This window comes from Lasiosphaeria miniovina (genome assembly GCF_030549165.1).
Source record: "Lasiosphaeria miniovina strain SMH2392-1A chromosome Unknown B0T26scaffold_6, whole genome shotgun sequence".
NCBI lineage: Eukaryota > Fungi > Ascomycota > Sordariomycetes > Sordariales > Lasiosphaeriaceae > Lasiosphaeria > Lasiosphaeria miniovina.
Window position 1 is genome coordinate 4,405,679 of NW_026848225.1, and position 21,358 is coordinate 4,427,036.

Here is a 21,358-nt window from a genome sequence, read left to right on the forward strand (position 1 = left end):
GAGGATGGCGACACATGAGATGCATTTCGAGCCGACTTCGGCCGCTCCAAGTTTGCAGCACGACAGGTTGGAATATCCATGACCCTGCCAGATTCAGATTCCACGGTCCTCGGGGATGGGAGCCTCAGCTGTGTTGTGTGTGGTGGATTATCTACCTAGGTAAGGTAATTACAGACCTTAAAATGTGCCGCTGAGCCCATCAAGAATTCAGCAGAAGTTCAATGCAACCGGGACTACAAAGGGTTCCATGTTGGAGAAAGAGGATTAGGTTCAGTTTCATTCCAGATCTGGGAGCGAGCCGAATGAGTGAATGGAATTGCAGTCGGGACTGTTCTTTTACCTGCCCCGTGCAGCTGTGCTTGGTGGTTCGCCCCACAAGCCAAGCAGCGCCCCACAGTAAGAGTGCACCTGCTGCCAGACCAGAATACGAACCTCGGCCAAAATTTGCTTGGCTCGGATCGGTGCCCTTCGCAGCTTCGCCCCTTCCCATCGGGCTCGGCCTTGTTTGTCGCTTAGCCCCGTGGATGGGTTCAATTTGCACTTGAACCGCCGTCTTGTCTCCCGTGCTATGGCCGGGATTAAGAGACGCCGAATTTGGGACCGCCAACAGTGAACATCCGGGATGAGATTCTCGGAGCCGGCTTTTTTTTTGTGGTCTGTCCTTTGGTCGTTCTCCGTCGCCGCCGCCACCATCTAGGACATGAATGAGATACCCAAGGCATCCAAAGCCTACAGTTCATTGCTTGTCCACCCATTTGTAATACTCTTTGAACAGCTTGGGGCACTTTCATCTCCTCACCACGCACGCAATCGCAATTTATAAACATCCGTGAGACGCAATGTGTGCAACTCCGACCAGTGGTAGCTGCCCGAAACAAGGCGGCAAGAACATGACATTAGCTGCATCTTGATTTCGCCGTGCCGGTTGTGTTCGCTGGTGGCCAGCCCCTATGCATGCCCACAGACCCGGGCCGGCCCAGAAACCAGTCGAGATAATTCGGCATTTGCCCTCGCATGAACGAGCCATGTGGTGACGCCCGCCTTATTCAGCTCGGTCAGAAGGACGAATGGGAGTCCTTGTGCCATGAAACACAATGCGCGCTGCAATTTACTTGCCGGCCAGTTCTGGGGCAGTGTTGCTAAAATGGGGAAACAAGCCCGATTTTGCCTGAGGCTGGCCGCCAAACATTGCCCCGTCTTACTCGACCGTTCGGTCCCAAAACCAGAGTAACGCAGCGATGCACGGATGGCAGCGATATCGTAAGGTGTAGTCAGTCCCAGTGCCTCGCGTAAGTACCAAACCGCGGACACTCAAAAAGTATAGCTGCTAGAATCCTGGTCCAACCCCAGAATTTCATTCTCACCTTTTGCCGACAACATTGTGGGCATCCCTACGTTTCGAGATCAGCCTGGGCCAAACGCCACTTACATCTTATCCATGTGCTCTACAATCGGCGCCAAGATGACGCGATAACTCTGATCCCGCACCCAGGATTGTCAAACGCAGGCTCCTCACTCCCCTAACCCTTGCTCGTGCCACTCTTGTTATGGGCTTCGCTGCCGACGAGAACCTCCCAGAGGTCGTCCCCAGCCCAGGCGTACTTCCTTTGGGCGCCTTCCTTGATTTCTCGCCGCTAGCCCTTTCACCTGAGGAGGTTGGAGCCCGGGACCAATATGTTTCTGACCGAGACAAATACGCAGTATTTTACGACGATGCTCCCAAAATCCCCAACGAGCAGAGCTATGGGTTCCGCGAGTCGCAGAGATGGAGAAACACTGAGAACACCCCCAATCCGGTGAGCTCGATGCCATGGGACTCTCTGCCTGCTGGCCAAGGAGACATATCGAATCCCATTGGGGGCATAAAACAGGACATATGCGGTATTCGCCATCGAACCTTTTGTGTTATTCTAGCAGTGGTTCTTGCCGTCGTCGTGATTGCTGCGGCAGTCGGGGGTGGAGTTGTTGGTGCCGCCAAAGCACGGGACAACACAGGAACAAGCGGTTCGGCGACCGTCAGCGTCACGAGGTATGTGGTAGCATTTTGCTAGATAATTACATGACGTGGTATTAATGCCGAGAATCTTGTAATCTGTAGCGCCACACACACGGTGACTACAACACAAAGCCCAGCCTCAACACCAACGTCGGCGCATGTTCCGACGGCTACCTTTCTCAACAACCAAACAATCTCGGCTGGCCTCGCCTTCCAGGGGTTTTCAGAGACAGATTATGAGGGCAAATTCACTCCGATTATTCGTGACGAGGGATTTCACGATCTAGGGATGAACTGTACTAGCTATGTGTGGCTTCCTGATAGCACAACCTGTTGCGTAACGTTTTGTGCAAACAAAACGACGGCCGTTGGGTGGTGGTGCAAACCACGCTATAGGAGTCACGCATCTGGCGCGTTTCCTCGGATATACATCTGGTGCGGCAATGGCGACCCAGAGGCTAACCAAACATGTCACTAGCGGCAGGTGGCTATCAACAACATGCCAGTTCATTAAGAACGGGCTGATGTAGCTCAGATACCCAGCTCCTGAGTTGTGAGAGGCAAAGATGGCTTGTAACAACATTATTTCTTTACTATTAATTCCCCTTAGCTTCAGGCTCAGCTAGCATTAGATGATCATGCTTATTTTGTTTCCTTATTTGTAACCCTTTAACAGCAAGGTTCAACTGGAATGAAACGAAAGTGGAGATATTACGAGTTTGCGAAGTCATCACAATAAAATTAAATCAACAAGGAACATGGTTGTTAGTTTAGTCAGGTACAAGTTTATGTCCAGTCTAAACCCTGAAAGGAATCTCTTTTGGGAAACTCAAACAAAAAATGATATATAATATTCCGTCTGCTTCAATAAGACTTGCCTTGAGGAGGGACTTCAAGAGTTAGATTTATCACAAAATTGAAATGGCTCATACCCATCACCACGTACACACGAAAGGTTAACGAAAGCATTTGCCGCGGTGCAGCAAAAGGTTAAACAATTGAACGGCACAACAAAAAATGATGTTTGAACGTATCATTGTTTGATAATGCCATACACGCGGATTCATAGCCTCAGTTAAGGTGCCCCAGGCTAGGCGTGAATAAGAGACAACTAGACAGCTCTGTTTGTAAGAAACATGGTTTTTGATTTGAATGTGTCTTTCGATTTAAAGATCAGAAAGTAGCCTGGCCAAAATTCTAAATTTTTTAACCACCAACGCACTAGCCTGCTTACGTTTCGGCACACCTAATAGGTAGGTGCCTAGGTATGCCACGGTTTGTTCCGTTCAGGTAAATGCAGGCGGAACACGGTTCCCGCTGATGACAGCATTGTACACGGGCAATGCATCGAGGCCACCATCCCCACCCAGGCCAAGATCTTGTTGCACCCATGCAGCATGGATCATGCGCTTTAACAGAGGGATACTGCCAAGCGGCTTCAAGTCGGATGCTGTCCCCAAAAGATCGACGATACCGCGGCGCTCTTCATCCGTGCGTGCCTCGAGAGCAATGACAAAGACTGGCCAAGGGCGCTCGCAGATGCCAAGAGTACTCAACAAACTCATTGCTTGATCAATGAGCGAGGCCACTTTAGGATCGCCACGTGGGCGGCAGAGTGCCATGCGCTCTAGGTAGATGTATGCAGCCAGGCGATATAGATCGGCGCGTTGTTCCCAGGGGTGGGCCGGGGGTTTTTGAATCTCTGCCCCGATTTCTTCCTCGTTATCTTCTCCCGAAGTCAGACTCCTTGCATCAGTGCTAGAAATGCGAAGAACCTGTTTGACTCGGTCCAAGCGAAGTTGGAGAGTTCTGATGATGCCCAAGTGCTCAGCGCTGAGATGGTTCGGGCCGTCACGGTCTCGCACGGCATCAATGACATGGCAGATAATGTCGAGCATCTCCAGCGAACAGCCGGATGATTTCAAAATCTACAAACATCAGACAAAGTTCACAAGATTAAAAACAGTCCCAAGCGGCTGCTGTGGACAAAGGAACACGTACAGTTTGTCTCATGGGCGAGAACACCGCCTTGGAGATAATCTTTTCCTCGGCGGCCAGTTGCACCTGCTGATCTTGTTTTTTTGGCCAATGACGAATGCTGAACTTGTAGAAGGTGTCGTGGTAAAAGACCCAGTCTAAAATCAGCGCAGGGTCGCCCTCATACGTGGTGTGCGGACGATGCACGAGATTGGCAATCTTTTTAACGCCGCAGAAGAAGATGGCCCAGCTCAGTGAGGAGGCATCGAAATTCAGTGACTTTTAGAGAAAGCCGTCAGTCTGGGTCAAGTCCTACCGAGGTCGCGAGCGGCAATAACTACCTCGTAGATGTTTAGTAGCATGCTTGCTGCCATCGCCTGGAATGCCTGCACGGGATCAGTTCGCGGCACGAGCTGGCTTAGGCTGTCTATCGAAACCTGCAGAGCCCTGAGTGCCTTGCCGTGGTGAGCTAAAGCTTCTTGTCGTCTTTCGAGATGTTGATAGGATAGCGCGGCAATGGCGTGGCGTGTAGCCACCGCAGGCGGCGCTTCACTGGTGAGAGACATTCTGATAAGGAGATTGTACAGATCGCTCATGTCTTCGCATGACGTCGAGATAATTTGCGAGAGCGCACTATACTCTGTGACAGTGGGTCAGTGGCTTTGGCTTGCCCTTTGCCAGATGGAAGCGAAAACCCACTGTGTGTGTCAAGAAAGGGGTCCAACTCGGCCAGGCCCACGGTATGGATTCCACGAGGGATTGCTTTGATCAACTCTTGACCGGCTAGTCTGTTGGTGCTTTGGATATCTGAAACTGAAAACGTCATAGCTAATGGTTCTTTGGCAGCGTCGCCCCGAGTCTGCAGGCTACTGTTCCAGACCTCGATGTCTTGGTTCGACGCATTGATGAAGACGGCGTTTCTAGGGAGGATAGGCAGGACGTGGTGCTTGTCGCCGCGAGTCGCACGCTTTTCGTCGTTGGCGCGTGGCCAGGAGAGCTTGATGCCGTAGCCTAGACAATCTTGCCCACGTCGCTGACAGTTTAAGCAGGCAGGAACTGCTCTGTCGCATGCTACCTTCCGAGCTGGAGAATGGTGAGCGAAGCGTTTTTTTTCTTTCGTTTTGGTGATAGAAACGACTTACATCGGCAGTTCCAGCACCGTTTCTGGGCCACCCCGCCATCTGGGTCCGCCATTTTTGGGGTGGTATTGCAGTGGAGTGGCTGGCTTCGACGAAAGGCTAAGAGACGGAACCCGGGGAAAAGATCAATTGGTATTTCTTTTATGCTGGTGGTCTTTGGTCGGTTTAGATGAGAAAGTTGGCCCTGATCCATAGCTTCAGATCGTGGGTTCCCGGCTTATTAATAGGTCTCGGGTGCCTTCATCCAACTAGGGGCTGACTGATCATTCACTGTTGGTCAGAACTACCTACCCACCAAGACGCAACTGATTATTCAGGCGTGGACGGGATATGAGATGTGCTGGTTCGAACAGGCATGCCCAACCGACGAGGTTTGCATTTCCGTCTCCCAGCGGCAAATTCTTTAGGCAATCGTTGTCCATTTTCGTCCGAATCTGAATATGTAGTGTCTTTTTTGCCATCTTTTTCTTTTCTTCTTAAACACTTTAACCCGTTCGTCTCACGTCCGTGGCGTCCGTGGCGTCCGTGGCGTCCGGTGGCTGGCGGGCATGCAAATGCCGCGGGGGCTTGCGGTGATCTTCCCTTCAGTGCTTGGTGCGCGTCTTTTGGGGACTCGTTGGGGCGATTCGGTGGCTGTAGCTGCTGGCTGCCTATTGTTTCGCTTGATCTGCTGCTATAACATCAACCATGGTGTAAGATCAAATAATGGAGTCTGAGATATTTGCAGTCTTTTTCTGATCGGAATGTCCATGGGCGACAAGAGAGCAACGGTTATAATTAGGGCATCCATTATCTTAGCGTTTAGGGCCCTTTTTGAACTGTCGAGAACTCTGAGTCTTTCGTGCTTCGATCCCACTTCTCAGACGTCAGCTTACCATGCCATCCAGTTCAGTGCAAGAAACTGCGATGTCCATCTACATCAATCCAGTGGTGCTCTACACCAAAAGTGTGAACAACGAAGCCCAATTGATGGATGGACCATTCCGGCAACTAAAAGGGTGGGGTAGTTTGCTCGCAAAAAGTTGCCTTCAAGGATTCAGCTTTGTCGAGCGCTCGCAATGGACATGGGGTTTAGTCAGCGACACACAACGCGACACCCTTGAGCCTGGAGGTACAAATGATTCGGGGATGAACGGTAGTCGCATGCCCTGACAAGATTGGCGATGTCCGTGTTTGATGCCGTCTAGTTCATGGATACGGAATAAAGTTTCGGTGATACTGCGCTATAGGTGATGCTCGGGAGTGCATTGGAAGAGACGTCATCTTTTGAGAGACGCCTTCTGTATTACCGTATGTATAACTTGGTGAATTACGAGCTCGGCAGCTACCTGGTAGGTCATTACTGAGGTCCTACGCCTGTGGGCAGCAACTTGGCAGTTGTCTTACGTTACAATACACTAGCTGTACGTTACATTTTGGTATTACGGATGACTGGGCCCAAAACGGTTACTTTGCCAAGCCGGGACTGCTAGGGGCGGGTAGCTGCGAGGCTGATCAAGACTCCGACTCGTTGCTTCACTGGAAAGTGTCCTTTGAGCACTAGCCACAATTCTTGAAGGCCGACTTGGTAATAGTTCCGTATCTACGGATAATCTACTTCCCAGTCGAACGACGTGATAGCTAGCGATACGATTTGCGATGGTTCAAAAATAGGTGCCTCCCATCCGCACGGCGAACCATGACCAGCACTGCCCGAGGCGGTGACAGCGACGTCGGGATGGCTTCCCATGCCGCCATCGAGAATGCCTCTGCCATTGCGACCGGCGCTGAATCGAGTGCCGATAAACCTGAGGCCGCGGCGGTACAGAGAAGAGAAGCACCCCAGCCACTGGCCTCCCATCTCCCCTCCCCCATGCTGACGGCAAACGACCCGCCACTGCGACGGCCGGAACCGCGGTCGTCCCATGACAAGACTGTGTCAAGTCCGACCAACGGAGTTCCTACGCCGGACCCGTCTAGCGAAAGCAACAGCGACAACGAGCGGCCGAGAGACTCTTCTTCCGATCCCGATCTCGACCCCGCCCGCTCCCCCACCCTCGACCGCAGCGCCAGCGCCAGTCCATACCCCAGCCTTGAGCCCGAGCCAGCGCGGGCTACTACACAGGGCCGCCCGGGGACGAAGACTGGCGGCCTTGATCCGACCGTGAGGCGATTGTCGGCGTCCAAGATACAAGAGTTGACGGCGGCTCCCGAATCACTACCTGTAGCCTCCATCCCTGGTCGCCATGTATCAGATTATCCGCTAAGCGCTGGCCTCGTCGAGACAAGCAAGACGGGAAGCCTGGGCCTTTCGGTCTTTGGGCCCGACCTGTTGAGCTTCAATGGCACGCGTCCGATGCAGGAGGGGAGACCTATCATATCGACGAGGACGTTGTCCACGCCGCCTACGACTAGGCGCAAGTCTACCACCGCTCCGGGGTCGTCAGCCCGACGCAATTCCTTCCAACCACTCCCTCGGCCCACCCCTCTCGACCTCGAAGGCCAGTCTAACTTCCCCTCGCCCCCCATGGCAAATGCTCCAGTACCTCCCCGAAAGGATAAGGACGCCCCCGACTCGCGGCCACCCTCCCCCATACCGCCGTCGATCCCGCTCCCGCCCATGTCCATACCGACCTTGCTGCAGCTGGAGCTTGCGGGGCAACGGCCAAGTCCTCTGTACATCCACCACTCCTACACTAGCGATCTTCCTTACGAATCAAGCGCCGTCAAACTTGAGCGCCTCAAGAACGTCTTGCTACTTCCGGGATTTCTCGAGAGGACAATGATCTTCGGTGCGCTGGCCTGCTTGGACGCCTGGCTGTGGACGTTTACTGTTTTGCCGATGAGGTTTTGCATTGCTGTCTCCGTCCTGGTGCGGTGGTGGATGTATTTGATCGGCAAGGAGGCTCTTTGGCTGGTGGGATTTGTGTGGAACGGCGTGGGACGCGTGTGGCGCCGTGGCCGCCGTGGCCACCGTGGCCGCCCCAGATCATCGACTGCGAGCAGCCAGGGCTCGTCCCGGACCGAGGAATCGCGAAGCCGGAGCAGGGTGCGGGAGACAGCCAATGGCAATACGGCCAATATCAGTGCCCCTAGCGACCGGCCAGCAACGCGTCGTGTTGAGAGTTCACACCTGAGCAACGTTGGTGCTGCCTCGTCCAAGAAGCCGGGCGCCAAGCCTACAGGGACGCTCCGCCACCGCCGGACCAAGTCGAGTCCCTCAAACCTGACATCTTACCACAAGGCCGATCTTCTCCAAGGCGCCATCATAATTTTCAGCTCCGTCGCTCTCATGTACCTTGATGCGAGCCGCATGTATCACTTCATTCGAGCGCAATCGGCTCTGAAACTTTACGCCATATTCAACTTGCTCGAAGTCGGAGACAGGCTTCTCTCCGCCCTGGGCCAGGACATTGTCGAGTGCCTGTTCAGTGCCGAGACGCTCTCCAGAAACAGCTCGGGCCGCTCAAAGGTCATGCTGCCATTTGGAATGTTCCTGCTGACGCTCGTCTACAACGTCATGCACGCCATCGTCCTGTTCTACCAAGTAATTGCACTCAACGTTGCCGTCAATTCCTACTCGAACGCTCTCTTGACCCTTCTGCTTAGTAGTCAGTTTGTCGAGATCAAGAGCACCGTGTTTAAGAGGTTTGAGAAGGAGAACACCTTTCAGCTGGCCTGCGCCGATATCGTGGAGCGCTTCCAGCTCTGGATCATGCTGCTCATCATTGGCATGCGCAACGTGGTTGAAGTTGGTGGCTTGTCCGTTCCCGGGGCCGGGAGTGAGGACAACGGGCCCAGCAGTTTTCCTCTGCATTCGGCTTCCATACTCCCCGCAAGTTTCACGATTTTGCCATCGTGGCTGTGGTCGGGGGAGGTGCTGTCCCCCTTCATCGTCGTGCTGGGTAGTGAGATGATTGTCGACTGGATCAAGCACGCCTACGTCAACAAGTTCAACAATATCAAACCAAATTTCTATGGCAGAATATTGGATATCCTGTGCAAGGACTACTATGCAAACGTTAGCACCTGGTGTCCCGTGTTCCCGTCCTTGTCGCTTTGCACGGCCCTTTACAGCCTTTGCTAATGGATACAGGCCTTTGCGACCCCGTCGTTAACTCGTCGGCTTGGTTTGCCCCTATTACCGCTGTCGTGTCTTTTCATCCGAGCCTCGGTCCAGATCTACAACATGTTTCTTGCTGCGCATCTGCCAACGCCATTGCCACCTTCAACGCAAACGTCACTCTCGGTTGAGTCTGCCACGCCATCGCCCGCCATGGTAGCGGCTCTCGGCCGGCTTGATAACATCCTTCGCAATGCGTTGGGCCGTGCAGTCTACGGGTATCCCTACGCAGAAGGACTCGGCGAAAACTCGAGCGAGGAGGGGATGGCGACGCGTCTCTGGCTTCGCTGGACCAGCGATGATGTGATTGCTGCGCTCACCATGGTGGTTGTTTTTCTGATCGTCTTCCTGGTGCTGCTCGTCGTCAAGCTTCTCCTTGGCATGGTGCTCCTGCGTTACTCACGCGACCGGTACGCTCGCATGAAGGCAAAAGAGCATGCCATTGCCACAGGGAAGGCGGAAAGGGAGTCGTACGATGCCAAGGGCAGACGCCTTGGCGGCTACGGGCAGGTAGAAGTCGGGGACGACCGACGACGCTGGATCTTTGCGGATGATCCTAAGGGCCTCCAGAAAGTCCGCGAAAAGGAGCGACGAGCGGACCAAGGGGCGGAAAAGGAGAAAGAAAAGGACTTTAGCCATATCACGAGGTACGAAATGGTTGCTCGGCGTATTTGGTAGGCGTCGTGTTTTTTTCTCTTCCCTCTTTACAGGAGTATTGTAGTTACATACTTGGGATTGGAGTTTGAAGCATAGCTTTGGCGTTAGTAGCGGGATAAAAGAGAAGTATTGTAATTTTTAAATACATAATCGGTTGAATCGTCGTTAGATGTCTTTTGTCAGCCCTAAATCTGAGAGGGTCAGAAGCAAACTAAGGATGGCAGCTACAGATCGAAGAACTCCATCAAGAAACTCCATCATTGTGTATGATCACGGCTCATCTTGTTTTGACAAAAAAATGTGGCTCCAATCTTACTCATTTTTGGCAGTCTAATTCCGGGCGGCTTTCTCCAGTGAATACCATCCTTTCACTCTCCTGGCGGAGGAGCTGCCAATGGAGGAGCTGGCTGATCCGTTGCTAGCTGGCTCTGGAGCCCTTTCTTCCCAACTTGCATGGCCCGTTCCAGCTCACGCTCCTCGTCACGCAGCCGTGCCCGCTCATATTGAAGCCTCTTCTCCTGGCGCTGCTTTTCCTCGGCGACGGCACGCTCGCGGTCGTGTAGAGCCTTCTCGCGCTTTTGTCGTTCTTCGCGGGCCTTTTTAGCCCCTCCGGCCTCCTCCTCCTCTGCCACGTCGGCCCCTTCGGGAGGTGAGCCCAGGCCCTGCAAATACCCTTCAATAAACGCGTCGCGGGTCTTGGGGTCCAGAGAGATAAAGCGGATGTCGCTGAGGACTTGGGGCGGTAGGTGCGAGACCATGGTACGGTTGTTTAGCACCGATAGGGGCAGCGACTCGAGTAGCTTCTTGAGGTCGGCCTTTAGTGTCGCCTGTGGCAGCTTAAGCCGGTTGATGTGCTCGCGATACATCTTCTCCCGGTCCTTGTCTGCAAGCTTCGCGTCCTTCATTTCGTCTTCTTTTTTGTATTTCCGCCGGAATTCTGGCCAATAAAGCTTGGGTGTGGCCTTCTCTTGCAGGAACGCAATGTACGGTATTCGCGGGTCCTTCTTCTCCTCCTTAGCGCGCCTCTCTTTCAGCTCCTGAATCTTGACGCGTGACCACTCCTCCCAGACGTCCTTGCGGGCCTTCGTCGTGCCGAGTATTGGGTATCGGGCGTCGTCGAAGATCTTTCCCTCCTCAATTAACTTCTCCCATGGGCTGTAGGGGTTGATGTTGAAGTCATTGAGGAGGTCCTTGAACAGCTCCCGAGCGTCCTCGTCGGAGAGCGTCAAGCCCTCGTCTCCTTCCCAGCCACCGTCACCACCACCGTCGCTCATTTCCTCGTCGTAGTCGGCGGCCATGGCAGCCAGCTGGGCGGCAATATCGTCTTCAGTAAACTCGACAGGTCCGTCGGCGCCACGGGGGTCTGCTGTCCGCTGCCGCTTCGACCGGTTGCCGTCGGGGTCTTCGTCATCGCCACCCTCATCATCTGTGACTTCCACCTCTTCGTATTCTGAGCTGTCGTAGTCATGCGAGGCTTCTTGCTCTTGCTCGTCTCGAGCTGGAGCCTGTGTCGGGCCTATAGCAGTTGCCGCATCGCTGGTATTCTTGATTTGGTCTTCAGTTGATTTGCCGGTCGCCTTCTGCAAAATCCGGGCCTGATCGAGCTCAAGGATGGCGGGCATAAACTTTTCGGGGATGCGCCAGTAGCTGGCATTCTTCGTGGGGTTGTAGGCAAAGCGACGGCCGTACTTTGTGTAGACGAGAATCCAAGGCTCGTGACCAGGTATGGCGATCTTGGAACGAGGTCTGTCGTGCGGTTGCGGGCGTGGCCGAGACTGGAACCCGCCTCTGCCACCGCCATTAGAGCCTCCGCGCTGGCCATGTTGTTGCTGGTGCTCCTGGGCGCGCTGCTGAGCCAAGAAGGCATTTGCGACGGCAGGGTCGGAGAGGTTGATTTGAGGGAAGGCTGGCTGTTGAGGGCCAGTCAAGGGCGCGCTGGAGGGGCCGACGCCCGGCCTCTTGTACGTCGACTCTTTCGTCTCGGCATTGTAGTAGTACGCGTGCCCGGTCGGCGCCTTGTGCTCGGTCCATCCAGGCGGCAGTGGCTGCAGGATGCCTGGCGATAGCGTGTATGTCGATTTCAGCATGCTGGAAGGCGTTCGCGACGGCGAGTATCTGGCGGTGGAAACTTTGCGTTGCGACAGCCTTGCAGCTTTCCAGTGAATGACGGGAGAGAGGAATAAAGTGGGTCTACGTTTTTCATGACCCACCACACAACCACCACACATAGCTCGTAATTGCACGAGAAATGCGTAATACCGTACTGCGCATGTATCGAAATACCACAGATATACGTGAACGCACCGCGCACTAGAATAGCACGCCTTATTAGGATACTACGTACATGAATCCTTGATTGTACCAATGTATTCACACCCGTCATTATGTACACTTCTAGATGTCATTCCCTCGCCAGGGCACCGACAACAGATGGGACATCAGTGGTGCGCCGGCTCAGACAAGGCCTTGTGATAGACACAAACTTTGGCAGGCCGCACGAGAATAGGGGTTAGATGGGGGAACTCGTCGACCACATCTCCCACGCGGATGAGCCCGAACCCAGCTCTCTCGTACCAGATGGCCAACCTCGCCTTGGAAGCATGATGCCAGCCGTCCGGGATCAACAACTCCAACTGCATCACCTCGGCACCTTGCTTCCTGGCCCAGGTCTCTGCAAACTTGAGTAGGTCGCGGCCGAGACCCAAGCCGCGAGAGGCAGGATCGCACATCAAGACCCCAAACTCGCCAGTCCGGCTGTCGATCATCTGTACGCGCACACAGCCCATCAAGTCTTTCGTGTCCGTCTGTGCGGAGCCGTGTCGCCAGGCAATTGCAAGCTCGCCAGCCACGATGTATCTGCCTACTTCCTCTAGGGTGCATCGCGCAAATTGCCCCTCTTGCCAAAATTCACCTTCTTCTTGCGTATAAACCGTGTTAATGAGGGCCGTGAGGTAGGCGAGCAGGGCGATGTTTTCTGCGAGACCCGCTGGTGCCAATACGATGTCGGCCTCGCTGGTGCGGGGCAGTGGCAGCACGCTGACTGAGTTGTCGGATTTTGTCTTGTCAGGGTCTTGGAGAAGGCTCTCCTGGATGCCGCCCTGCACGCCTGTGTCGCCGCTCAAGTCGATTAACAGAGACATTTCGAAGCTTGCCGGATCTAAGCGAGCTCGGAGAAATCCTGAAGATTTGAACGACGCGAGCTCTGGCCACGACCGCAATCATCCATGTATGTTACGGAGTATTGCAGCGGTTCTCTAATTCGGCGGAGCTAGCCAGCTCCCGATCACAGTAAGCCCGAAGTCTAGCTTTCTCCCGATATGAGTTATATGGGGACTTCCAAGTGCAACAAAAACGGCATGCGACATGCCGAATAATTCAAGGAAGCCATGCCGATATTCAAGCCCCCAACAAACAGACCGCGCATCCATATTCGAAGGTGTACGGACTTTGTACCTAGTTTTGCTACGACCCATCAGTGGGGTTCGCCGGCGTTCGACACTGCCGATCGGGATGCTCAGGGGCAATGTGGGGCATGGCGGGGTTGAGGGGTCAGATTACGTCTTCCAGGTTCTCCAAGTCCAGCCTGGAAACTGTGCTCGAATTGTGTGCATCGCGCTTGGGGAGAAATTGAATCGCATATAACAACTCGAACGAGTTTGCTGTCTTCCCGACCTTCCGTTGTCCTTGCGCATCGTCAACTTCGTTCGCCGCGAACGCTTCTCTATCGCTCGCAGTTTACAATCTCCCCCCCCCCAACAGACATCGGCGTCCACCCCGACACCCGATCAATACCTTACCACCTCCCAACCCCCAATTTCCAACGCTGAACATGGCCTCAAACCCGCCAAGGCAGTGCTGCACCATTGGTGTCAAGCATGCGTAAGCACCCGACCTTTTCAGCAAGTTCTCTGCTTTATAGTCTGGCACAGGACAGACTCCCCAGCCCGTCCCCGCTAGCCAATCTTAAGCCGAGGCTAACAACATCTTCCCCTCCACCATATAGAGGCGAATCGACAGGCAAGATTATAAAGATCGCCGGTAAATACGACGGCTACCTTGCGACGCCGCTAGCTGAGAAAGTGCACGACGGTGTCGGCATCCTTATCCTACCCGACGTTATCAGCATTTTTGAGAACAGCAAGCTGGTTGCCGACCAATTCGCCGCCAATGGCTACTTGACGCTTATCCTAGACATCTTCAATGGGGATGCCCTCTCGCTCAACCGCCCCGCCAACTTCGACTTCATGGGCTGGCTTGCCAGTGGCTCGACCGGTGACAACCCGCACACCAAGGAGGCCGTCGACCCCATTGTCTTGGATGGCATCAAAACATTGAAGGAGCAATATGGGGTCAAGAAGCTTGGAGCTGCTGGATACTGTTTCGGTGCAAAGGTGCGTGTCCTAGTCTCATTATGCCATGGTTTCTATTCCCTCCCGCCGCCCGCTAACTTAGTCCACGATGCAGTACGTCGTCCGCCATTACAAGGACGGCATCGATGTCGGCTATCTGGCTCACCCTTCGTTTGTTGATGAGGACGAGCTAGAGGGTATTACCGGCCCGCTCTCCATCGCAGCCGCCGAGACGGACAGCATTTTCCCAGCCGACAAGCGTCATCGCTCCGAGGAGATACTCCAAAATGTTGGCCAGCCATACCAGATTAACCTCTACTCTGGTGTTGTACACGGTTTCTCAATCCGTGGCGATCCTTCGAAGAAACAGGAAAAGTTTGCCAAGGAACAGGCTTTCCTGCAAGCTGTTGCTTGGTTTGACGAGTACCTGCTATGACTACAAGGAGTAGAGAGACCTAGCTTATGACAGGAATGAATACATGTTGCGGAGATGTGGCAACTCTCTCGAAGCCTTTGGTGTCGACTTCCCTGTGAGGACTCTTCTCCGGGAGGTTACGTAATGTCGTTATGAACTTTTTCCATTGCGTTTCATGTACAATGTATGCAGCTTTGAGAGATCATCTGGTGTAGGAAAAAGATGGCAAGCCGGAGCCTGTTGACGACTTGTTTATTTTCATCTCTCGGCTCTAATTTTCGTCGACTTTACAACATCCGTGTGACTTGGTTAGCGGGCCTAGCATATTACCTGAGCCACCTCTAAGATCTTAATAACGAGTAGCTAAGACTCTTGAGTCGCTAAAATTAAACACCAATTATAACAAAGAGACGGGCGTGGCCGACACATTCAATCTCAGGGGAATTTCTGTATTCTCGTTATTACTAAGCTTTTGAATTTGGGAGGAGTTGGCTATTTTTTCGTCTTCCGTATTCCGATATCATTTTCACTCAGATTGTTCTACCCCTACATGATACAATTCGGTTGGTGGTTGAGTTAAAACGCCTAACTAGATTCAGGTACGCTTTAGACCAACCCCAATATTTTTAGTTATATTAGGTCTCCTGTGTTAATATGGTATTGGGGAATAAGAGAGAAACTTAAAAAATTAGAAAGAGTGTATATAACAATTTTCAAATTTGAGATCCCTAACACTTTACCATAACAAGGTAACATGAGACTCTTTAATATCCGTTGGGGCAACAAGTGGCTATATGAACTCGTACGATTAATCAACTCATAATAGACTTTCAGTCATGCCCGCTGACTTCCACTGTCTCGCACGTTAGATGTCTTTTAATACGGTTAGCCTTTTCACGATAGCCGTCGTCTTGGTTATCTCATTCTTGTATTTATTCGTCTAGGCTAGATATAATGGCGTTCCAAAGTGTTTTGAATGTCCTGGAATTGCTTGATTCAGCCCTTGAAACCAGGATTCTTCCTTCTTTCCTTTGTCCAAGAGCTTGATCAGGGCACCCTACTTTGCATTCCTGGCACCTGTTGGCAGTTGTGATACTCAGGGCCTAATTTAGGCCCATAAAATCCCGAATTACCATCTCACCGCCCATGCGCTTACCATGCAGCCCGGGCGCCCAGGTCAACAACGTTGAAGCCGTAAAAATAGTCAAAGTCACAAAAAGTCCGGGGTGTTTTCCATTTTGACGATTTCTTCGTTGCTAGTCATGCCTTTAAGCAACCTTGAGGCTTAGATTTGTACGCAAGTTGGCCAAAAGTTATGGCATACGGCTAGTTGGTCATGAAGTTTGAATCATGATTTGTTGGCGTGAAACCTAATTAGGTAGCTACGTTAACGATGTGTTATTTCATTTCAGGCCTAGGAACACTTGCATTTAAAAGTGTAAATTGTGTCATTTTGACTTCTCCGGGCTTCCTTGGTGCCCGGTTACCCGTTGGGTGGTTGCCATGCAATACGGCATTTTACCATACAAACATTGGCCCCTACGTTGGTAGGTGCCAAGGACTCCCAGTAGGGTGCCCTGATCAAAGCTTTTGTCCAACGCACGACTTGACATAAAACACGCCTGCCCTGACGTTATTGGAGATACCGCGTCAGCCCATGCCCCGGTCCTAGTCCCATCAGCAGTTTAGTCTATTCTAGGTCTATCTAGGCCGATAGTTTTATTTCCAAGTCTCCGTGATCAAACATGACAATGACCCAAGCCTTCCTTCGATTGATCATTACCTCCTTGTACCTGGCCTGTGGGGTAATAGAGGTGTTTTGTCATGTGTTGAAGAGTGATTGGAAATAATTATGTGTCAAAATGTCGGCAACCAAATGTATTAGTTGGAATCGATAAAACTGCGAGTCTGAGAGGAAGATAGAAAAGTCCATTAAATCGCCACTTCAACAGTAATTGGCAGGAGCCTACCTAGTTAAGAACTACTTCTAATGTCGGCTGGTTGTCGGAATTAACGTTGTTTCAACTCGGAGGCTGATCTAAGATTAAAAGCCAATGGAGGCCGGAAAGAAGTAACGCGTCTACATTGTGTAGAATATCAGGAAGGGCAAACGAGCAAAGCGAGGTCTGCTACAGGTATACGGAAAGCTGAATGGTGCGTCCAATAAGATGAACGTCCATGCGATTGTCATGATACCTACCTAACTCGGTCTCTTGGCGAGAAAAAGTCGAAACTAGCCCGTTGGGCCCTACAAGCTGGCAGGAGAGGTACTATTACCGAGCTAGGGAGGTACCTACCTTGGGTAATTACGTTGGTCTACTTTAGTCGTAGAGTGTATTATGTACGGGAGGGATAGCGGCGGATTATGACAGGTTGGAAGCACGACGCTGCATGGAAAAAAGATGCAGTGGCACCCTGGACTTGCCCACCACCCTGCCATATTATCTGGACGAAGTATCCAGGCTGGGTAGGTATCTCGATGGCACCACCGTCGCGTGCAATGGTGTCGCATGTCAAGGCGCCGGAGCTAGCAGGGGTCTTTTAGTATTTCTTAGATCTTGGGTTGAGAATGGGGGGACAGGTGCTTGCTTTGGTGCAAAAGAGCCCGGTGCAGCACAGTACCAAGGCGGCAAGAAGCGCGAACAGAATGGTCGATCGGCTTGGCCGAAAGCTTGAACTCAGCCCGGTGGCCGTTGTGCCATGGCTCTTGGACGAGAAAGGCTGTTGGCTTCCTGCAACGGCCCAATCAAGGGCCAGATGAGGTAGAGATAAGCAATTGTGCCGGGGTCGCTAGCGCCTTGTCATTGCTTGCTCAGGAAAATGGGGACTGTTGTGGGGTTTCGCGGGGGTCCAGGGCGGGCTGCGGCCCGAATGAGGGAACCTCGATCATGGACAACGAAAGAACATCAACTGACCACCCCATTCTCCGCCCCGCAGCCCTCTATTATCCCCAGGCATGTGAATTTGCTTGCTGCGAGGTAATCGTCAATTGTAAAACGTGACAAAACGTGGACCTTGAGCCAGAATGTTAAAATTACTGTTTTTTTGCATCCTATCCCATCCCATCCAGCGGGCAATCCGAGGGACCGAGTCCGAGCCAGGAACCCCACGGCCCAGCCTCCAACTAATCAGCAGGTGGGCTAGACCTAACTGCTCACTGTGCCTTGCCTCTGCTGCGGGTACAGTACATGTACAGTACCAGGATAAGGATCCAATGCGGAATATTGGCCGTGTTGGTCTGACTTACCTACCCGATTCTGAGGAATTCATATTTTCAATATATGGAGGGAAAATGCAGAGACAGGTCCTACACGGCTTGCTGGGCACTGTTTGTATGTACTGTACATTCATCCACACATCTAGGTGTTAACTCAGCTGCTTGTACTAGACCCGTTTTCGGTACCGAAAACTAGGTGGCCCGGGCCACCTGAGGCCCGACCGAGCATGATTTTAAGCTTCCAACGCGCGGCCGGGCCTAGATTGAAGATCGCTCCTGCGGGCTCCGTAGTATGTACGTGCTGCACGTGCGTCTCGATTTTGCTCTAGGTCACTAACTCTCGTGTTGATTACCTACCTTGGGTGTCCCCGACAATTTTGTCGCGATTCCTCGAATTTAGCTGGAAGCATCATTATCGTCTCCACTAATAAGCGCCGCAGACATCCATGATTCTGCACGACGGCAAACAGCGGCTGCCAAGAAATTTTTGGAACTGCCCGAAGCGCGTTGGTGTGGTCCCCCAATCTGGGTAGGGTGGGCGAGATTCATCACACAATAGCTTCATGGCGTCAGGGTGGCCGGTCGCATTCACAACGCCTCCCCGTCCCCCTCATTCCGAGCCACTGCACCGCTCTTCGCTGCCTCGCCTGACGATAACACACCACAGCAGGGGTGGTGGATGGATCCATGTCCAAAAATTGGCCGTTGTGAGACTGCACGGTCAGCCACGGACCCATGCCATTGGTCGAGCAGCGACTAGGCCGACTGGTTCGTGGTGGTGTGTGGGAATTGGGAGAGAAAACACTGCACATAGTGCTGCTGTTCTGTTCGTGCCTCTGTTCGCTGTACTGAGAAGGTATGTAAGAATGGAAGTACTCGGTTCGCTGCCGCAACTCGCGACCCGGCTGAAATTGATGAGCTGCAATATGTGACACTTGGGGTAGGACCGACGGCAACGGGAGGACATCCACCCCCTCTCTCTCCCTGTACCGCCCCCTCCCCTGGCTCTGTGTCTCTCTCTGGCTCTGTGTCTCTCTCTTGCTCTCTGCGGCCGCTGTGCTGTGCCTGCTCTGCCAACAGAGGCAGCCAGTCACGCATTGAGTTCTCGCATGGCTGTGGTGTGCAAGCACGGCAGGCACGCCACACATGAGCTGCTGCTTGCTCGAGGGCTGGGATGGAACAGACCGGGAACGGGGGTGCGAATAGGAGAGCTGTGCTGTGGGCTGTGGGCTTGTGGGAAGGACAGCGCAAGGTAGGGCAGTTGCATTTTCGCATAAATCGCCTCGGCTGTCCCTAGATGCTGATAAGCCACCGTACCTACTTATCTGGCTCATTCCTACCTGTCTCTCACAGCTGGGTGGCGGCATATAGGTACTGGCCAGCAGCACCGGAGCTTCGCATAGCTACACAGCATCTCGATACCTCAAGTCGCCTGGCACAGAAGCAAAAACTGGTGTCCGAGCATGGCGGAAAAGAACTTTGCCGAGGCCGAGGAGGGCTCGTCGCCGCCCTTTGACGGCATCGAGGAGCGCAAGCAAGACAGACTTGTCGAGGGCGGCGCCATCCTCGGCAGCGAAAGCGACGTCGAGCAGTACGGCTACGTGAAGCGTGGGTGAGTCTGCCATCATCTCCTTTCCTGCCCTAGGGTATTTGTTGGCCAAGGACTCGACTGACCAAGACAACCTCCCCGGGACAGCCTCAAGTCTCGGCACGTCCAGTTCATCGCCCTCGGGGGCACCATTGGCACGGGCCTGTTCCTGGGTATAGGCAGCGCATTCACGAAAGCCGGCCCGCTGTCGGTGCTTCTTGGCTACGCCTTCACTGGCCTTGCTATCTTCGCCATGATGCAGTCCCTCGGCGAGATGGCCACCTGGCTTCCCTTGCCCGGCGCTATCCCCCAGTTCTGTGCTCGCTACGTTGACGACGCTCTGGGTTTTGCTGTTGGCTGGAACAACTGGTACGCTAGCGCCATCACCATCTGCGCCGAAATCTCGGCCGCCGCTGTTGTCATTGGCTACTGGGAGGGCGCTGCCGACATCAACGTGGCCGTCTGGATCAGCATCTTGCTGATCCTGGTCATCGCCCTCAACATCATCGCCGTCGCCATCTACGGAGAGGCCGAGTTCATCTTCGCATCTGTCAAGATCATCACCATTGTCGGCCTCCTGATCATGGCCTTCATCGTCGATCTCGGCGGCAACCCCCACGGCGTGAGACTCGGGTTCGTCTACTGGAAGGATGGCAACGCCATGCTCGAGTACCAGTCCACGGGCGACCTCGGCCGCTTCCTCGGTCTCTTCTCCACCCTCATCAACGCCGCCTTCTCGTACGGCGGCGTCGAGCTCGTGGCTGTGGCCGCCGGCGAGGCCGAGAACCCGCGCAAGAACATCCCCAAGGCCGTCCGCCGCGTCTTCTGGCGCATCCTGTTCTTCTACGTCCTCGGCTCGCTAGCCATCGGCGTTCTCGTCTCGTCGTCGGACCCGCATCTGCTGAGTGCTGAGGGCGCTGGTGCAGCCCGGTCCCCGTGGGTCATTGGCATCCAGAACGCCGGCATTACCGTTCTCCCCTCCATCATCAACGCCGTCATCCTGACCTCGGCCACGTCATCCGCCAACGCCTTCCTCTACACGGGATCCCGCTACCTGTACGCCCTCGCCCAGAACCGCCAGGCACCCCGCTTCTTCCTCACGTGCAGCGAGCGTGGCGTTCCCTACTATGCAGTCGGTGGCACGGCAATCATTGGCCTGCTGACCTATCTCTCTGTCCAGAGCGATGGCGGTGCTGCTAAGGCGTTCGAGTGGTTCCAGAACATCACAACCATTGCCAGCTTGTTTACCTGGTGCTCCATCTGCGTCGCGTACCTTCGATTCTACAAGGCCCTCCACGCCCAGGGCATCGACCGCGACACGCTCGTCTTCAAGAGCCCCTTTCAGCCCTACACGGCATGGTTCTGCCTCGCCTTCTTTACCCTCATCATCATCTTCAACGGCTTCGCCGTTTTCATTGACGGCAACTGGGATGTCTCTGGTGCGTTCCCGCCCCCCCCCACCCAAACCCAACCCCCACACTATCTTTTCTACATCCGTGAGTAATTTCGACTAACCATGCGACAACGCCATAGAATTCCTTGCTTCGTATATTGGGATTCCCATCTTTTTCTTTCTTTTTGCGTTCTGGAAGCTCTTCAAGCGCACGAAGTGGTTGTCGCCCACTGAGGCCGACATTTTCACTGGCAAGGCCGCGCTCGACGCCGAGGATGACCACTGGCCCGATCAAAAGCCGCGGAACATATTTGAGAGATTCTGGTTCTGGGTGGCATAACGACGTGAGGACAAGGTGGCATAGTGGCTCAATTCATACGAGTTGACCATCGGCCTGGAAAGCGACGCCATATCCAAGAAATCTAGGCAAAGGTATCATTTCTCACACACACACACACACACACACACACACGGCCTCGGCCATGCCGTTTATGGCAATCATGCGTACAAACTAATGATAAAATG

At 53.5% G+C, this 21,358-nt stretch overlaps 8 protein-coding genes across 8 annotated transcripts; 5 read left to right on the top strand and 3 right to left on the bottom strand.

The window, feature by feature from the left end:
- Positions 1 to 2,159: 2,159 nt before the first annotated feature.
- On the top strand, positions 2,160 to 2,474 carry B0T26DRAFT_654182 (uncharacterized protein; the record flags this gene model as incomplete). Its single annotated transcript, XM_060438522.1, has 1 exon — positions 2,160 to 2,474. A coding segment is annotated over one exon (315 nt), but the record flags the coding sequence as incomplete, so codon positions are not given.
- A 590-nt stretch (positions 2,475 to 3,064) lies between these two features.
- On the bottom strand, positions 3,065 to 4,838 carry B0T26DRAFT_435644 (fungal-specific transcription factor domain-containing protein). The gene is made up of 4 exons (XM_060435011.1): positions 4,673 to 4,838; positions 4,315 to 4,606; positions 3,998 to 4,252; positions 3,065 to 3,924 (listed from the first exon to the last, which is right to left on the bottom strand). Exons 2-4 carry the CDS (start codon positions 4,567 to 4,569, stop codon positions 3,283 to 3,285), a joined length of 1,152 nt encoding a protein of 383 aa, XP_060293612.1. The 5' UTR covers positions 4,570 to 4,606; positions 4,673 to 4,838; the 3' UTR covers positions 3,065 to 3,282.
- A 1,751-nt stretch (positions 4,839 to 6,589) lies between these two features.
- Positions 6,590 to 9,999, top strand: B0T26DRAFT_724545 (eukaryotic membrane protein family-domain-containing protein). Its single transcript, XM_060442698.1, has 2 exons — positions 6,590 to 9,112; positions 9,188 to 9,999. Exons 1-2 carry the CDS (start codon positions 6,791 to 6,793, stop codon positions 9,890 to 9,892), a joined length of 3,027 nt encoding a protein of 1,008 aa, XP_060293613.1. The 5' UTR covers positions 6,590 to 6,790; the 3' UTR covers positions 9,893 to 9,999.
- On the bottom strand, positions 10,000 to 12,020 carry B0T26DRAFT_724547 (uncharacterized protein). The gene has a single exon (XM_060442699.1). The coding sequence runs from the start codon at positions 11,956 to 11,958 to the stop codon at positions 10,240 to 10,242; it is 1,719 nt and encodes a 572-aa protein (XP_060293614.1). The 5' UTR covers positions 11,959 to 12,020; the 3' UTR covers positions 10,000 to 10,239.
- A 310-nt stretch (positions 12,021 to 12,330) lies between these two features.
- On the bottom strand, positions 12,331 to 12,873 carry B0T26DRAFT_597324 (uncharacterized protein; the record flags this gene model as incomplete). Its single annotated transcript, XM_060435642.1, has 1 exon — positions 12,331 to 12,873. A coding segment is annotated over one exon (543 nt), but the record flags the coding sequence as incomplete, so codon positions are not given.
- Positions 12,874 to 13,700: 827 nt separating this feature from the next.
- Positions 13,701 to 14,656, top strand: B0T26DRAFT_653568 (dienelactone hydrolase; the record flags this gene model as incomplete). The annotated part of the gene is made up of 3 exons (XM_060438469.1): positions 13,701 to 13,750; positions 13,875 to 14,262; positions 14,336 to 14,656. 3 exons carry the CDS (start codon positions 13,701 to 13,703, stop codon positions 14,654 to 14,656), a joined length of 759 nt encoding a protein of 252 aa, XP_060293616.1.
- A 2,911-nt stretch (positions 14,657 to 17,567) lies between these two features.
- Positions 17,568 to 18,395, top strand: B0T26DRAFT_435706 (uncharacterized protein). Its single transcript, XM_060435012.1, has 2 exons — positions 17,568 to 17,967; positions 18,024 to 18,395. The coding sequence occupies exons 1-2, from the start codon at positions 17,661 to 17,663 to the stop codon at positions 18,179 to 18,181; spliced, it is 465 nt and encodes a 154-aa protein (XP_060293617.1). The 5' UTR covers positions 17,568 to 17,660; the 3' UTR covers positions 18,182 to 18,395.
- An 826-nt stretch (positions 18,396 to 19,221) lies between these two features.
- B0T26DRAFT_435708 (amino acid permease/ SLC12A domain-containing protein) lies at positions 19,222 to 21,214 on the top strand. The gene is made up of 3 exons (XM_060435013.1): positions 19,222 to 19,464; positions 19,549 to 20,879; positions 20,974 to 21,214. The coding sequence occupies exons 1-3, from the start codon at positions 19,316 to 19,318 to the stop codon at positions 21,171 to 21,173; spliced, it is 1,680 nt and encodes a 559-aa protein (XP_060293618.1). The 5' UTR covers positions 19,222 to 19,315; the 3' UTR covers positions 21,174 to 21,214.
- Positions 21,215 to 21,358: the final 144 nt, after the last annotated feature.

Excerpts from the sequence above, each read along its gene's own strand:
- B0T26DRAFT_724547 (XM_060442699.1), bottom strand. The coding sequence starts at position 11,958 with ATGCTGAAATCGACATACACGCTATCGCCAGGCATCCTGCAGCCACTG.
- B0T26DRAFT_724545 (XM_060442698.1), top strand. The coding sequence starts at position 6,791 with ATGACCAGCACTGCCCGAGGCGGTGACAGCGACGTCGGGATGGCTTCC. Across the intron at positions 9,113-9,187 it reads GCAAGGACTACTATGCAAAC|GCCTTTGCGACCCCGTCGTT; the intron begins GTTAGCACCTGG and ends TAATGGATACAG.
- B0T26DRAFT_435644 (XM_060435011.1), bottom strand. The coding sequence starts at position 4,569 with ATGAGCGATCTGTACAATCTCCTTATCAGAATGTCTCTCACCAGTGAA. Across the intron at positions 4,253-4,314 it reads TGCTACTAAACATCTACGAG|TCACTGAATTTCGATGCCTC; the intron begins GTAGTTATTGCC and ends TTTCTCTAAAAG. Across the intron at positions 3,925-3,997 it reads TCTCGCCCATGAGACAAACT|ATTTTGAAATCATCCGGCTG; the intron begins GTACGTGTTCCT and ends TGATGTTTGTAG.
- B0T26DRAFT_435706 (XM_060435012.1), top strand. The coding sequence starts at position 17,661 with ATGTTAAAATTACTGTTTTTTTGCATCCTATCCCATCCCATCCAGCGG. Across the intron at positions 17,968-18,023 it reads CGGCTTGCTGGGCACTGTTT|ACCCGTTTTCGGTACCGAAA; the intron begins GTATGTACTGTA and ends TGCTTGTACTAG.
- B0T26DRAFT_435708 (XM_060435013.1), top strand. The coding sequence starts at position 19,316 with ATGGCGGAAAAGAACTTTGCCGAGGCCGAGGAGGGCTCGTCGCCGCCC. Across the intron at positions 19,465-19,548 it reads TACGGCTACGTGAAGCGTGG|CCTCAAGTCTCGGCACGTCC; the intron begins GTGAGTCTGCCA and ends TCCCCGGGACAG. Across the intron at positions 20,880-20,973 it reads CGGCAACTGGGATGTCTCTG|AATTCCTTGCTTCGTATATT; the intron begins GTGCGTTCCCGC and ends ACAACGCCATAG.